The 16448-nt window shown below is 37.0% G+C and overlaps 2 protein-coding genes across 3 annotated transcripts in view; one reads left to right on the forward strand and one right to left on the reverse strand.

Moving 5' to 3' along the window:
- The window catches only part of LOC149554605 (phytyl ester synthase 1, chloroplastic-like), a 256115-nt gene that overhangs the window by 21113 nt on the left and 218554 nt on the right, over positions 1–16448 (forward strand). The gene's annotated exons all lie outside the window — the stretch shown is intronic.
- On the reverse strand, positions 5982–7229 carry LOC149554606 (uncharacterized). Its single transcript, XM_089828660.1, has 3 exons — positions 7154–7229; positions 6856–7043; positions 5982–6759 (listed from the first exon to the last, which is right to left on the reverse strand). The coding sequence occupies exons 1-3, from the start codon at positions 7204–7206 to the stop codon at positions 6146–6148; spliced, it is 855 nt and encodes a 284-aa protein (XP_089684786.1). The 5' UTR covers positions 7207–7229; the 3' UTR covers positions 5982–6145.

Raw genomic sequence — 16448 nt, forward strand, 5'->3', positions numbered from 1 at the left:
TTTCAGTTCCTTCCCAGGTTGCATCTTCTAGTGGTAGTCCCTTCCACTTGGTTGAGTATTCTAGAGTAGCTTTGTTACGTAATCTCTTTTCCCTTACATACAAAGCAGATTTAGGTTGAAGGAACAATTTTTCTTCATATTCCAGTGGCGGGCATTCCTTGGATCAGTTGATTTGTTGTTCGAGAGCTTTCTTTAAGCATGAAACATGGAGGAGTATTGTGAATCTTGTTGTTGGGTGTTAAATCATAAGCAATCTGTCCCACTTTTTTAATCCCCTAGTAAGGACCATAAAAATGTGGTTGAAGCTTCTCTTTTCTGCTTCCCTTCATAGATGATTGTTGGAAGGGCTATAACCTCAGAAACACCGCTCGACCACCTTGCTGCATAACTGTGATATAAATATCTCCTTTCCAACTCCATCTCTAATCTTATCTTTCTTGGAACCATCGAGTGTGAATATTTCTAATTAAACTCCAAATAATTAGATTGTTGTTGATGTGTGTTTTATGACCCACCAAATAATAGAACAAAGTACTGAGGTATCTTATCGTCTCTTGAACAAAGTCTTGTCTATACCAAGATTGCGAGAGGACCATAAAATGACTCCAAGGTTCCTTTTATGTATGGTCTTGACTATGGATAAGCTCGATGGTTAATGCGATTTGTTGATGATCACAAGGGGCCTTACATATATCCACTTAGATTCATTCCAAGTCATGCTGGATGTGGGAGCTATAAAAATGTTTTGCAATGGTACAATTTTTTGAAAACTTTATTGTCGTAGTAGCTCATAGCAACAATCTCAAAGTTTGCTCCGTAAATGAGAAGTAAGGTCTTTATATAGGTGCTTGATTACAATGGGTGGCCTGGACAAAAATAATAATTGATGGCCCAAATTGTGCCACATCAACCCTAATTAGGGTTTGGGGGAAAGAAAACATAATTTACGTTAATGCAAAATGGAATCCACTATTGTAGTGGGTAATAAATGTCCATTGCGCATGCTCACTCAGGAAGAGGGGTGAAATAAATGACCACTACATGCAACCACTATGTATTAAATGCATCTATCCTTGACTTCGCCACCTGAAAGCGTGGAATTGATCCAACACTGTCTCTAACTCTTCTGTATTGATGCTTGGTGCTGATCCTTTCTTGAATTCTAGAACTTCCACCGCCCTTTTAACTTTTCCTAAATTCTCTTCCCAATTTGATAACACAATTTGAGTGGTATGCAAGGTGTTCGAGAAAATGGAGAAGTTCTTAAAATCATCTCTCTCAAAAGCATTTAGCTGAAAGAACTCCTCCAACTTACCTCTCAAGTTGTCTACCAGTATTTCATTTTCTATCAATCTTTGTGACAACAAGGATGAAACTGTGTTGGAAATCCCTTGCTTGATATTGTCGGCTACCTTTCTCCATCGAGCAGATTCCTTGGTGAAGTTTTTAAACATTTCCTTAGCTACAATCACTGCACTGTACTATCAAAGGAAGCCATATACATCTCTTTCACCAACTCCACCATTAATCAATGCCTTCTTAGGAGTCTCCATTAGATTTTGTATATTTGGGATCACCTCATCTTGATAAATGTGCTCATCCTCCCACACCTCATCCATGCATTGGATCCTGGAGAGTATAAATAGTGCTCTACTATGAACTTGCACCAATTCTTTTGCATGTTTTAATGCCTCGTTCTGAATTCCTTTCATCGAAACCTCTACACCTTGAGTAGTTTGTTTGATCCTGTCAATATCATCCATTACTTTAGCTGAAACACTTGTAGGAGGAACAAAAGATGGACCCTCTTCCCTTACTAGATGGGGCAAGTTGTTTATGAAATCACTTAAGGTCTTGATTTCCCTCTTTTGCTTCTGATACTTTTCTTCCAGCTTCTTTTCATTATCCTTAACAACTCGTGTGGAATCATCAAAGTCCTCCATAACTTGTTCACGGGAGGCCTGGCCTAGATCAACCTCTATAACATGGTACTCGTCTAGAGTTATTTGATCCTTAGTCTTATCTACTGTAAGAGTTGTAATTTGCAGAATTCAAGATCCAAATTCTCCCTTACAACCTTCATGAATCTCTTAGCTTTTCCTTTTTCCTCAAATTGGTTGACTCGGTTCAAAATTCCTATCCTGCATTGGCGTGGACGTGCCATCCTCCTTAATTCTCCTTTTGCTTGTCTCCACTTGTTTGGTGAAGGTTGTTGTCCTGCATTTTGTCACCACAAAATGTTGGTAACAACACAACTTTTTAAAGCTAGTTTCGCATTTTTCTACACTTGAATTTGATATTCAATTGCTTAATGTTGATCGATTGATCCATTTCAATTTGTATATCAAATTGTTTTACTGAAGGCTTTCGTCAAGTCTTTTTTGTTTTTCTTTTTGTTGAGCCTTTGCTTGATCTTTGAGGCCTTTATTGTCCTTTCTTTGCTTTTGATTTTGCGTTTGTTGGTTTTTAGTCCTTTGGTTTTGCTCATGTCATGCGTTTTGTTTTTCCCTTTTATTCAGTCTAACCTAGAGCTCAATCGGATTTGTTAGTCAAAAGATATGCTCGTTTTAGTGCCTCAAAAGTGGACCTTTTTGGTGCAACAACATGGAATAAAAAATATGATGTTATATTTTTAATTTGACTTTAACTTTTTGATAAATATAACTTATATTCACTTTTTGTTATGTTTTTAAGTTACGTTAACTTTCAATTTTCAACTTAAAGTTATATTACTGGATTTTTTCAAGCCCTTTAGGCTCGAACCATTTTCATGGCACATGCTGGGTGATTCCCCCAGAATTCCCAGATTTGACATACATTCAGAATTTTGTTTATTTTGTGGAAGATAGAAATGCTGTTTTATTCACACAGCTTTTTGGATGTTAACATTGCAATGTACACTAAAGCTTGTATTTGTAACAATGTTATTATGCAGATACAGGTGCAAGTTGCCCTGGAAGTTGCTCACCTGTAGGAGCTGCTCAACCACTGGGGCAATGCCCCTTGCACTGTGGCTCGAGTACCTCCAGATGCCTCGGCTGACACCTTGATGCCTCATGGCCGCTGGCAACGGTGCCACTCCTCAGGCCGCCACTCGCACACTTCGTGCTCGCAGGCCTCCAACCACCGCTTTTCCAGTGGTGGGGTTGGTAGCTGGAGGTGCTGCTCTGCCTCCCCACCCCGTGGTGGCTTTGACTGGTCTCCGCCTCCTCCTCCTGGCGCTCGTCCAGATAATGCTGGCAAATGGCCCGCCTGGCGCTGGCGATTTCTCCTTCGCGGCCTGAGGTTAAGATGCGGAGGCTGCCACTGATCCCCCTGCTGTTGTTGCTCCTGATGACGGCTGGTCTATGCCCAACCCGCCCCCCAATCCTAGAAATGATTGGGGTTTTAATGATAGATGATCCTCCCCCCTTGGTTGCCACTGCTTTGGCAGCCTGAGGTTGCTATATATGTTTTTGATGAATAGTTGCTCTTTCCGGCTAATGCCATGTTTTTAGTTTCGGCTTAGGCTGCTTGAACTCTCTCACAGGGTGATCTTGTATCCCCCGACCCCTTTTTTGTGAATTGTATTCTAAGTATATTTTAAAATAGAACAGGACTATTCATCAAAATTTTCAACTTAAAGTGACTATAGTGCACTTTATGTTATAATTTTGAGTTACTTTTTAATTTTTCACTTAAAGTGACTATATAACTATATAGTTCCAATTTAATTTTTGATTTTTAAATCAAATACTTATTTAAATGTTACTCTTTAAATGATGTTTATATGTTATATTTTTAAATATGATAGATAAATATTGTTTATGACCCATTAAGTAACATTTTTATAAATTTAAGTGAATTAAATGACTTTAAGTTATCAAAAGTGGACATTTTACATGTCACTGCATATAAAGTTCATTTTGGTAGACCTTTTTGATGTCATTACATCAAAAGGCTATCATAAGTGGACCTTTTTGATGCCACTGTATCAAAACTTAAGATTTCATGTCTTTACATCCAAATTGTGAGATGTAACTTAAATGTGCATCCTCCCCCAAAAGGTGCGATTTTGCTTGTGTGCACATTTTAAAATATTTTATTGACCCAAAAAGGTCCGATTTTGCTTGTATGCACATTTTAAAACATGCTATTGACTCCAAAAGATCCGATTTTAAGCTAAAACATGTTTTAATATGTGTCTTGGCCTCCAAAAAGTCCGATTTTGAAAAACTACATGTATTTGCCCTCCAAGAACCCGATTTTGATCATAAATGGAGATTTTCTTGATGGATTTACATGAAATCTTTTCTATTTTAGGCGTTTTTGATGGGCAATGAGTTTTCTTGCATTCAAAATAGATTCAACAAGCTAAAAAATGTTTTTGGAAGCTCCAATCTAGGGCATGATTTAAAAGAAATCAGCAAATAACTCCATTTTTGATCCATGTTTTTGCTCCAATCCCAATTGATTTGGCTTTATTTGGTGTTTGCATTGCATGTTGGTGCATGATTTAAGGTTTAAACACCAAATCAATTTGCTCATGCACCATCGTGAAAAACATTTTTTTGCTAAAAACGTCCCAAGCATGAACATCTTGAAAATGTTGGATTTTGGAGCAATCTTAGGGCACATTTTGGCATCCTTCAACAAATTTTCCTTGTTTGCTGCCCTTTCCCATTCAAATTTGTAAAAGGTTGAGAGATACAAACATTTTTGGAGATTTTTTCAACATTGGAGCGTTTTTCTCTATTTTTGGCACTTAATCTTCATGTAAGTGGACTCTTTCTTGCTATTTAATTTGTGCTTATTTTGTTGATTTTATGCTAGTTGTTTGATGATTGTCATTTGTTGAAATCTATGCCATGGAAAGTGCGTTTTTCCTTTAAAAATGAAGAAATTGTTCAATTTCATCTTTTTGGTTCTTTCCCAAGTTCCAATTTCAAATTTTACTGTTGAAGTGTTTTGCATCTTGGCATGTTTTAGTCATTTTCCAAAAGTACGTTTTTCTTTGTGTTTTTGTGTTTTGTTTTCGCTTGCCGGTTTTCTACACTTTGGAGAAGTCACAAGTTCTTCCCCAAGCACTTGTTGTTGCTTCACTTCATGAGAAAGCATCATCACGTTCCACATTCCATTTCCATGTCACAACACCTCACCTCTCATTCAACAAATGTGATTACATGTTTTCCATCTCATTCACCATCCGCACATGCATTTAATCTCATTTTTCGTTTCCATTTTCACTCATCTCACTTTTTGCATTCATTCACACGACATGATTACACGAAATGCCTTACATGTAATTACATCCAAAAGGTCCGATTTTGATTAAAAGTCACTTTTTGAAAAGTCAAAAAGATGTCATTTTAATCTCCCATGTACTTTGACTTTCCATTCTTACCAAAAGTGACTATAAAACTCAGTATCTCTCTTCCATTTTCCATTTCCATCCCTTCATATGCATTTGCGCCTCCATGAGCAAATACATATTTTCGTTTCTCTCCATTTACACTTACATGTAAAGTGCATCCTCTATCCACATTTGCATCTCATCTCACCTTCCATCTCCTGTTACATGTTGCGCTTACATGTATTCATTTTCATGCAATAATGCCTTGAAAACCCTACATCATGTTTGAAAATCAACAATCTTCATTCACACGCATTCCCATGCGTTCCACCTTCACACATTCTCATTTCATTTCATCTTCCATATTTTGACATTCATAACACTTCATTCCGCTTTCCATTCATTTCATTTTCATCCATTGCATATGCATATGATTTCTTTAAGATCATTTCGTTGAATCCATAGTTGGAAAACTCGCCAAATGCAAAAACTCGCCAAGCCCCCCAAAAGTTTAATCGGGAAAAACTCGGCGATTTAAAAAAAAAACTCGGGAACCTAAAAAACCGCTGAAATTTAATTAAAAATACATTTATTTTGCAAAATTTAATGAGAAGATGCATCTAATAAGTTAATTGAAGACAATACGAAAGAAAGAAACAAAGTTTAGATATATATAAATGCATAATGCGTACAAAATTGCATTCTCATGCAGAATGCTCATGGTAGGAAGCAAAATAGTAAATTACTAAATAGTTTCAATCTGTCAAACTAGAAGTAAATACTAAAAGTCTAAATACATCAATACAATGTCAATCACATCTTCCTCTTTCCACTTGCACTAGCAGGAAAGCGAGGGGGTCTAGTCCTAGAAGAAGTGCCCCGCACTGGGATAGAGCGTGAGCTGCGTGACTGTGAACTCTGTGGCTGTGCCCCCTCGCTCGACATCCCTATTGACTGGCTCGGCGTCCTAGAAGAGGATGCATCTCCTCCTAATGGTAATGCCTGATCCTCGCCTGAATCATCATCATCCTCGTCCTCATCCTCAATGTCATCCATAGTGAACTGAAAATCAGTGTCAGCTTCCCCCTCCATGGCTTGCCTCTCCAAATCAGCGATCTCATCTGGTGTAAACAATGGACTTGGCTCCTGTGCTGTCCAATCAGAATAAGGATCTATCTCATCTAGATCAAGCGGACCAGGTAGTTCTAAGAGCTGTGACTTTTTTATGCGCAACTTAAGATTATAGTGCACATAAACAAGGTCATTAAGCCGTTTTTGAGTCATTCTGTTTCTTTTCTTTGTATGGATGGACTCAAATAAGCTCCAATTGCGCTCACAATGGGATGAGCTACAAGGTTGGGATAGGACTCTGAGAGCAAATTTCCTTAAATTGGGGGTATTGCCACCCCAACTTGCCCACCAAGCATCTGCAAAATAAAATTAAAAAAGTTATAAAGCAATAAAAAACAAAATCAGAAGCACAACTTATCAATTAGCAAAAGTTTTAAAGTTTGACGCTTTACCTGGTGCTTGAGTAGATCTTGCTCTCTTTGCTAGCATAGAAGAGAACAAAGGACCCCTTGATTCCACATAGATTTGTTGTTCGGTCACAATAAGGTCTCTCTCCTCTTCACTTGATATCATTCTCTCAATGCATTTAGAGAGACCTTCCATGACCTCTCCATTAGGATCTGAGTAGGAATCATCAGCCCTAAAACAAATAGAAAATGATATCAAGTCTTACTACACAACCTTAAAAAGTAAATTAAAATAAAGACTTATTAAAATCCCAACTTCAAGGACAATCAATTATCATAGTACCTGAATTTGGGATTGAGGAAGTAGCCTACTGCATGAATAGGTTGGTGGAGCATATTGTTCCACCTCCTATCAATTATTTCCCAAATGGAGTCAAATCTGAGACTGTCCCCGTGATAGTAACTTCTAACAGCCTATTTCGCCCTATCCATGGCCTCATAAAAACCTCCCATTGGGGATTGCTGCCCATCACATGTGCGCAAGACTAGAACCAGGGGTAGAGACATCTACATTTGAAATTTGAAAAATACAAATTAGTTAATAACATAGTAAGTTATGAATTGATAATGAAACTTGAATAAACTAAAAATATAATGAAGTTACCTCCACAATCTCCTTAGCCTTTGCAAAAAAGCTATCATCAAAGACTATTCGTGCCACAGCTTCTCCTTCGGGCTTCTTTGAGTAAGGTGAAGCAACCCAATCAGCACACACAAACATTTGCTTCAAAGCCAATATGTGGTCAAGAATACTTTGCAACGTCAAGAAGACTGTTGCAAACCTTGTCATAGCAGGTCTCATCAAATCTTTGCCTTTAGTGGCTTTTCTCATCAAACTGAGAACCCATGGGTGATTATAGATATATTTCGTGACTCGCCTAGCATCTTCCACAACTGGACTCACCCAATCAAGTTTTCCTATGTCCTCCAAAAGAAGGTCAAGGACATGTGCTGCACAAGGTGACCAAAAAAGTGTGGGATGCCTCTCTTGGAGGATTCTACCTAAAAGATTAGCAAAAAATCAATAATCAGTAACAAACTTTCCATATTTAGTATTTACAAATTACATCAAATCTAAATTGAATAATACCATAGCATTACATTCATGATTCATATTGATTCAAATATAAAAAATTAAATCTACTTGCTGCCACATATGCTGCTGCATTATCTGTGATTATTTGCACCACATTCTCTATTCCCACCTCCATGACAACATTCTCCAACATTAAAGCCAATGTGGCTGCATTTTTCACTTTGTTGGAGGCATCGACAGATTTCCAAAACACCACATCATCTTTGCAAGCAATCAAGAAGTTAATAATGGTTCTACTTCTTCCATCTGTCCACCCATCAGATAAAATGGTGCAGCCATACTTCTTCCACTCTTTCTTTTGGTCTTCTATCAACAATCTGACCCTACCAACCGCTTTGTCAAGCAACCTACAAAATTTAAGTGTAATATTAAATAAAGTGTAAGTGTTAGTAAAAAATTAGGAAATAAGTTATAACAATTAAGATTTAAAATATAACAATGAACTAAAGTGAATCTCAATTATTTACAATTACTAAATAGTAAAATACTAACCTTCCACTCATATCCTTGCGATTAGGCGGCTTGTACCCTTTGCCTGATATTGTCATTGCATTCACCATATTGACCCAATAGGGACTATCAGCGACATTCATTGAGATATTGTTGAAAAACCAAAAATCAGCTGCTGCAATATCAGTTTGCTCATGCACCTCCTTAAACCATGCAGTGCCCTTTAATGATGGCTGTGCTCCAGGTGTGTTCCTGGGCACAAAATAACCACCTATCCCTGATGGGGATCTAGATGGTGATGATGAAGAAGTAGGAGATGTAGAAGAAGTGGAACCGGTAAAAGAGAAATTTTGTTTGCGGATCCGTGGGCCACGAAGAGATCCTGGTATGTTCTCAAGTGCTCCTTCTTCCTCTTGCATATCAAAAGGAGCTCCTTCAGATTCAGCTATGGCTGCCCTCATAGCTATTTTTGCCCTCTCCCTATTCAATTTTTTCTCTTCAGCAGCTGCAAGTAGGGCATGGATGAATCTTTTTTCTTCATCAGTTACCTTGAGACAAGGATTTGAGTCATGTTTCTTTATGCCTGCAAGGTGGTATTTGAGGCGGTTTATGCCTCCAGAAATAATTCTCTCACAGGGAATGCATATCACCTTCCCAATATCATTTGGACTTGGAGCTTCATAGGCATACCGCCATGCCTTATCTCTTGCATTTTTAGGCCGAGTGCCTATATATCCAGATGGGCATGGTGTTTGTGGCCACTCTTCTTGTGGGTTTGTCATTTTTTTAATGGTTGACCGCTGCCCTACACATAAATATATAGAGAAATGAATAAACAAAGTTAGAACTTAGAAGCTAGGGTTTCAAATGATTCAAACTTCAAACTTGAACCATATCCTTAGCAAACAACAAACTTCAACCATATATTTTGAAGCTAGGGTTTCAAATGATTCAAAATGATTTTAAATGATTTGAAAACATTTACAAAAAACAACAAAAACAAAAGAACATTTGTTATAAAACTATAAAAAGTTTTCAAACTATGATAAGATGAACATACCTGGAAAGAAATTTGTCTTCTAAAATCGGTTAGAATCCTCTACAATCCACTGAAATCCGCCTTGAATCACTTGCAATTAGCCAAGAATGCCTCCAAACCTTCTTCTCTTCACTCCTCAAGGTTCTAAACAATGCAAAAAGAAGAAAGAATGAGAAAAAACATTCACTGCCGCTTAAATCCGTCACAGTCTGCGTTCACCAGTAAATCGCAAGTTTTTCATAAAAACTCGCCGAGTTTTTGCCGACTACTTGCCAATTACTCGGCGAGTTTTTACCAGATTGCCGAGTTTTTAAATCGGCGAGTTAACTGGTTAAAAACTTGCCGAGCTAGGAAACTCGACGAGTTTTAAAAACTCGGCGAGTACTCGGCGAGTTTTCCATCTATGGTTGAATCTACCAAGTCTCCATTTTGTTTCCAAATCTTTGTTGATCACAAATCAACTTGTATGGCGATTCCATCTGATGATGTATTTATGTTTTGAGATTTTTGTGTTGCAGTACAAGCACAAGAAATGTCCTCCCCATCAAAATCCAAAGACAATGAAATATCAATATGATAAAGAATTGGCTCATGCAGCTCTTTCATCAGTCATATCTATTCTGGATAGCGTGATGGACATGCATATTGGTCATGTGGATGTGGCTGATTTTTACAGAGAGTTGAAACTCCAGTTGGTCATGAAATGGAGCGTATTAAAAGAAGCAACATTCACTTGGTGTCTACATTTCCACAGGCGGCTATAGAACTTGACTTCATTCTCGAATGTGCACAACGTTTTACTCCAAAAACAAAGACTATCAAAGACACTGACGGAAAGGTTGTTATTAGCCTTGATCCTGAAGTCATTGAACAAATCTTCAAGGTTCCACATAAAGCAGAATGTGCAGATTTGACCAAAGAATCATTTTTGGCATGTTGAAATGGGTAAAAGGGTGATTATAAGAAATATGTCAACCTTTATTGGTTATACAATAAAAGAAACAACTTCTCCAGATGGCCAAAGACTGTTCATCGGTCTAACTTTAAACAAGAATATAAGGATCTCATCATCCTTCTTAGTAGAATTTGTGACCTTAAAGATTCTACTGATTTTGAACTATGAATGTATAAGTTCATGTTTCAAATCATGGAGAATAAAGAACACATCTTTTGGGGAGAGCTCATTAGCATTGCACTTTGCCAGCAGATAATGTGGGAACTTCAGTACCCTTCTACATGAAATCTTACCTTGTTTACATTGTTGTTGCTATGGGATTTTTTCTGGTCTTTCAACTAAGGGAGATCGTCTTTAGGTTCCTATTTGGGACTACTATGACCAAATCACTATGGCAAATAGTAAATTCAATTACAAAAGAGTTCAAGATGTTTTCTTTGGGCATTTTCGATGCTTGTTCGATAAATAGTTATTTGTCAAAAGAGTATCTAATGTGGCATAGAAGAAGGTGAACTAATACGACTGTATTTTCATTCAGTTTCCAACTTTCACATACTTGAGAGTTGGATATTTCAAAGGTGAGCCGTATACCTTACCTAGGTATGCTATAGATTGAATCATTTTGATGAAGCTAGCTAGATAGCTTATGAACGTGCAGAGTGATTAGCATGCTATGCATAGGCCTTGTTTCGACATTATCTTAGCTAAACCTTTGTCTATTGGCAATTATTTGATCATTTCTGTGCCTAAAGAAAAGAACATAGAAGAAGAGTTATAGTTGATCACCTTGAAGAAGTTCAAAGCTAGATTTGACTTTGATTATTGAGAGATGAATTCTCAAATGAAAAGAGCTTATTCTCATGTTCATCGCATTGAGGACATTTGGATTGATATGAGGATAGAGCTTGACATCTTGAAGATGGACTACTGTAGATTAACCTTGCAACAGATAATTGATTTTAACATATTAGAGATCCCTTCAGATTTCCAAGTTGAAGATGATGGTGACATCCTTGATCCGCAATTTCATCAAGCCAGTTTTGATAAGAAGTGCCTTTTTCCTATCTAGTGTCAACAAAAGGAAGGTACGTCTATCATGGACAAATTTCAAAGGTACGTCTATCATGGACAAATTTCAATCTATCTTGGTAAACACCAACAAATGGTTAAAAAGTAAAGGCCTTAAAAGAGTAAATCTGAAGATGGGCTTGGATTGTGGAAGTTTTGGTTCTTTTGGCAAGAAGTCATAGTTGGAAATCACAGGGAAAGATGGTGCCTCATCATTTGATGCTAAGGTTTCTCACAAATTCAAATTGAAGGGTGGAAAGGGAGCCAAATCATCTCAAATCTCTGAACCAATTCAAGACTTAGAGGAAGAATCAGAAGAAGAATTGAAAACGAAATCTAATAAAGAAGATTCAGATGAAGAAGGGGAAATCATGATCATATCTCCCCCAAATCCTGCACAAGCTTCTACACCTTCTATACATAAAGAGCTTTTTCTACATGAAGTTGATGACGACGTGGATTCATTCTCTACTATTTTCACTCCTTCCATTCCAGTCTCAGAAGTCAACATAATGGCTCTTCCTATTTCCTCTACTGCTCCTTGCATTCCTGCAAATGAACAATATGAACATTTAGTGGATGTGTTTGAGGATTTTCCAACTCTTACAAGTGGTCAAGTTTCCCAACTTGATACATTTTTGACAGGGTTTGAGTTTTTTATGATGGAGTCTTCTCAGCATGTTCCTATGCCTTAAGTTGTGCAGACTGAATCTTGTTCTGTTACAACGGAAATACAATCAAAATCAATGCCAATGGTCTCTACTATACCTGCTTCTACGGATGAAGGTTTCAGACAGTCTACATGGTTAAGCAAAATAAAAACGAAGAGGAGAAAAATGGTTGTTCCTCCAGACAATCTCCTTGTTAAGAAGAACAAATCCAAATCTTTGAAAGATAAGATTGTTTCAAGGATTTTGGTTGATTCAGATAAAACCAAATTTTTTGAAGTTGCTGAGCCCTAGGTGAACAAACCTGTTGAGGAACTTACTCGTTCTGATTACAAGTTTTCTAAAGTTGAAATTGGAAAGCAATCATGTTTGAGTTGTTTGCAAAATGCTCAAGATGCATTGGCTAATGTATCAAAGAACAATCATGAGCTATGGGAAAAGAAAAATCAACTGAAATAAGAGGTCTCTCATCTGAACAAGGTCATTTAGAAATAGTCTTCTCAGAGTGTTGTTATGTCTCAAACATCTAACGAGAGAAAGCTGATTGAAGCCGCCAAGTCTTGGATATAGGAAATCATTTCTAAAGAAGTTCAAGCCATCACCGAGGCATTTGTAGTCCTTAGGTGCGTCAAAGAGATGAATGAAATGGAGCGAAGTTTAATTTCTTCTCTGACTCAAGAACCGGATAATTTGAAGGAAATATTTGATGATTGGGATGAAATGGTAAGATTTGATTTGGATGCCTTGGTCTCATGTGACGTTCTTTTGTCATGTGAAATGTTCTTCAGATATCAAGGTCTTCTTGGTTACAAAGAGGAAACATTGATGAAGCTGATCACAAAGTTGCAGGCGGTCTTTGGAGATTGTCAAACAATTGAAGCATGTGTTACTTGTGATTTGGAATAGATGGGATGCCATGTTATTGATGAATCCGATAATCTCATTGTAGTAGAAAGAGTAAATTCAGAATATACAATCAGGATCAATGTTGATGTAGATTCTGAAAACTTTGGTTCACACAATAAACAGGTTTTTCTTGTATAAATCCTTGACGAAACACTTGTTGGATACTATGGTAGCAAATTCCAAAGTTGTGCAAACAACATATGCAAATGCAGTGAGAGTAGAAGCCATATCAAAGATTATGAAAATTGGTGATCTTCCCACAGTGCGTGACATCATTGTCAAATTCAAGGCAATGAGAAACAATCTTTAAGATTGTTGTTTTTGTTTTTGTTTCATGTTAGTAGTTGTAAATAATGCATTACATGAAAAAGTGTAATTACATGTAGTGCAAGTTAAATGTATGTAAAAGGATGTAATGTGAGTTGCATGTAATCCTTTATTTTCTCTTGTAGTTAGACTAGGTCAAAGTTGGTTGAGTTTCTCCCACTTTTTCCTCCATTTTTTTCTCAACTCCTGTGCCTATATAAAAGAGTGCCCCCTCGTTATAAAATCATTATTATCTTTATGCAAGAGAGCTTTGGAGAAATTGTGCCAGTAGAACTTTGTTTATGTAAGCACTATTCTGAGAGAAAGTGAATATAGAGGAGCATTTGAGACTTAACTTTGATTAAGTAAGATTGTTACTTGTGTGAGTTGTAAGCTTTGTCTATAATTCATCCAAGTTATCTTTGATTCATGTTATCTCATGTTATTGGTAATTGTATCTTGTGAATTGAATAGAAAAGAGTTAAGAAAAAATTGGAGCCAGAGCTTTGACCAGGAGTAATTTTGGAAGTGTATAGCTAGAAGCTTTGTCTATAGCTTATATTTTTTTCTTAATTCGCAAAATAGTTAAGTTATTCTTACTTTTAGGAGTCTTTGTGCCCTAATTGTAAAGCTTTTCCTTATAGAAGTATGACTAAACTTAGAGCCAAATCGATACATTTTCAGCTAGCCTTTGAGTTAGTGAAGGTTTATTGATATCACTTTTTCCAACTCTTGATAGAAGTGTAGTTAGAGATTCACCCTGACCATTACTTGCTCCACAAATAAATGGATTCTTTCTTGAAAGGTAAGAAGAAAGGATATTGGTAGCACCCATTTTATAATATCTCTTGACTTCTTGCTTACCTTGAGTTGATCTGTGGAATGGTGAGAAGGGGGAGCCTTCCCTTTAAAGTAGGAGAGACTCTGTCTCACACGCTGTGGCTGGTCATCTTATTTTGCGACTGGATTTTTATCCAAAATTGTTGGTTTCCATGTTTCAACAAACAATTTTTCAATAATAGAATAATAGGGCTCGATTCTATACGTAACATGCAAGGATGGGAGGAGACGGGCGATTGATCTCTTTTTTACGTCATATCAAATTGCACCAAAAGCACTCAACTGCAAGGCATGCCCTTACTATTCAACAGGTTCTTTGCTGGTTTACCCGAAGGAACTGAAGGTAAGGGATAAACTTACGTAAAAATCTAGTTGCAAAATAAGATGACTAGCCACAGTGTGTGAGACAATCTCTCCTACCTTAAAGGGAAGGCTCCCTTTTCTCACCCTTCCGCAGATCAACTCAAGGTAAGCAAGAAGTTGAGAGATTTTATAAAATGGGTGCTACCAATATCCTTTCTTCTTATTTTTCAAGAAAGAATCCACTTACATGTGGAACGAGTAATGGGCAGGGTGAATCTCTAATTACTTTTCTATGAAGAGTTGGAAACAGTGATATTGATAAACCTTCACTAACTTAAAGGCTAGCTGAAAATGTAACGGTTTGGCTCTAAATCTGGTCGTACTTCTATATGGAAAACCTTTACAATTAGGGCACAAACACTCTTAAAAGTAAGAATAACTTAACTATTTTGCAAATTAAGAAAGAAGTATAAGCTATAGACAAAGCTTCTCGCTATATATTTCCACAATTGCTCCCAATCAAAGCTTTGGCTCCGATTGCTTATTGCTTCTTAAATCATTGTGCTCTTTTATTGAACACACAATAATAACATGAATCAAGACAATAGGCACAAATTACAGTCAAAGCTTCTAATTTGCTCTATCACAATTGTTTCCAGTCAAAGCTTCAAATTGAATTGCTTCTTTTATTCATTTTTTTCCCAACTTTGTACTACACAATCAAAGTTATGCTTGCACAAATGTGGCAAAGCTTTCTTGCATACAACAAAAGATGATTTTTACAATGAGGGGGCACTCCTTTATATAGGCATAGGAATTGAGAAAAAGGTGGAGGAAAAAGTGGGAGCAACTCAACCAACTTTGACCTACTCTAACTAAAAGAGAAAATATAGGGTTACATGCAACTGCAAGTGCAACTCGCATTACATGTAATTACACATGTAAGTTGTATTACATGTAATTACACATTTTCATCTAATACATTCTCTTCAATTACAAACATAAAAGAAGAAGAAGAAAGACGGAGGAGAACTAAAACAATCCTAGGGATTGTCTTGAAAGGCTTTGTACTTGGCGATGCTATCCCAAATGATCACAGGATTGGGAGTTCTTGTATTTTGTGCCACTGCATTCACTTTGATAACCATGGTGTTGCATCTTTTGATAACTTCCGACTTTGATGAATTGTCCGTTGTCATGTGGAAACTTGATGTGATCCAACTTTTCTTGCTCAAGTTGTCGTGAATTTTCCTTTGTAGATCAACACAAAATGGATTCTTTGACACTTTAAAAATTTTCTTGATGATGTTTGGACGTAAACTCGGAATAACTTTCCATCAACACTTTTAACTCTTTTTTTAAAGTGCTTGGTGCATGGGAATGTGTGCAAATGGAGATTGCTGATTTCCAAAATGTGACTTAGGATTTTCAAGATGTTATTGCATGAAAAATGATTACATGTAAGTGCAACATCTAACGAGAGATGGAAGATGAGATGAGATGTGAATACAGATGGAGGATGCACTTCATATGTAAGCACGGATGAAAGATGAGATGGAAAGCATGGAAAGAAGTGAAAATATGTATTTGTTCATGGAGGTGCAAATGCATATGGAGGGATGGACATAGAAAATAGAAGAGGGATAATGAGTTTTATAGTTACTCTTGGTGAAAAGGGGAAGTCAAAGCACATGGGAGATGATAATGACATCTTTTTGACTTCGCAAAAAGTGACTTTTAATCAATATCGGATCTTTGAGATGCAATTACATGTAAGACATTTCGTGTAATCTGTCGTGCAAATGGATGCGGAAAGTGAGATGAGTGAAAATGGAAGCGGAAAATGGGATTACATGTATGTGTAGATGGTGAATGAGATGGAAAACCTGTAATGACATTTGTTGGATGAGATGCGAAGTGTTGTGACATAGAAGATGGAAGTGACAC

This window comes from Cupressus sempervirens, chromosome 5 (assembly GCF_028749045.1).
Source record: "Cupressus sempervirens isolate cs-2001-9-10 chromosome 5, ASM2874904v1, whole genome shotgun sequence".
In the NCBI taxonomy this organism is placed as follows: domain Eukaryota; kingdom Viridiplantae; phylum Streptophyta; class Pinopsida; order Cupressales; family Cupressaceae; genus Cupressus; species Cupressus sempervirens.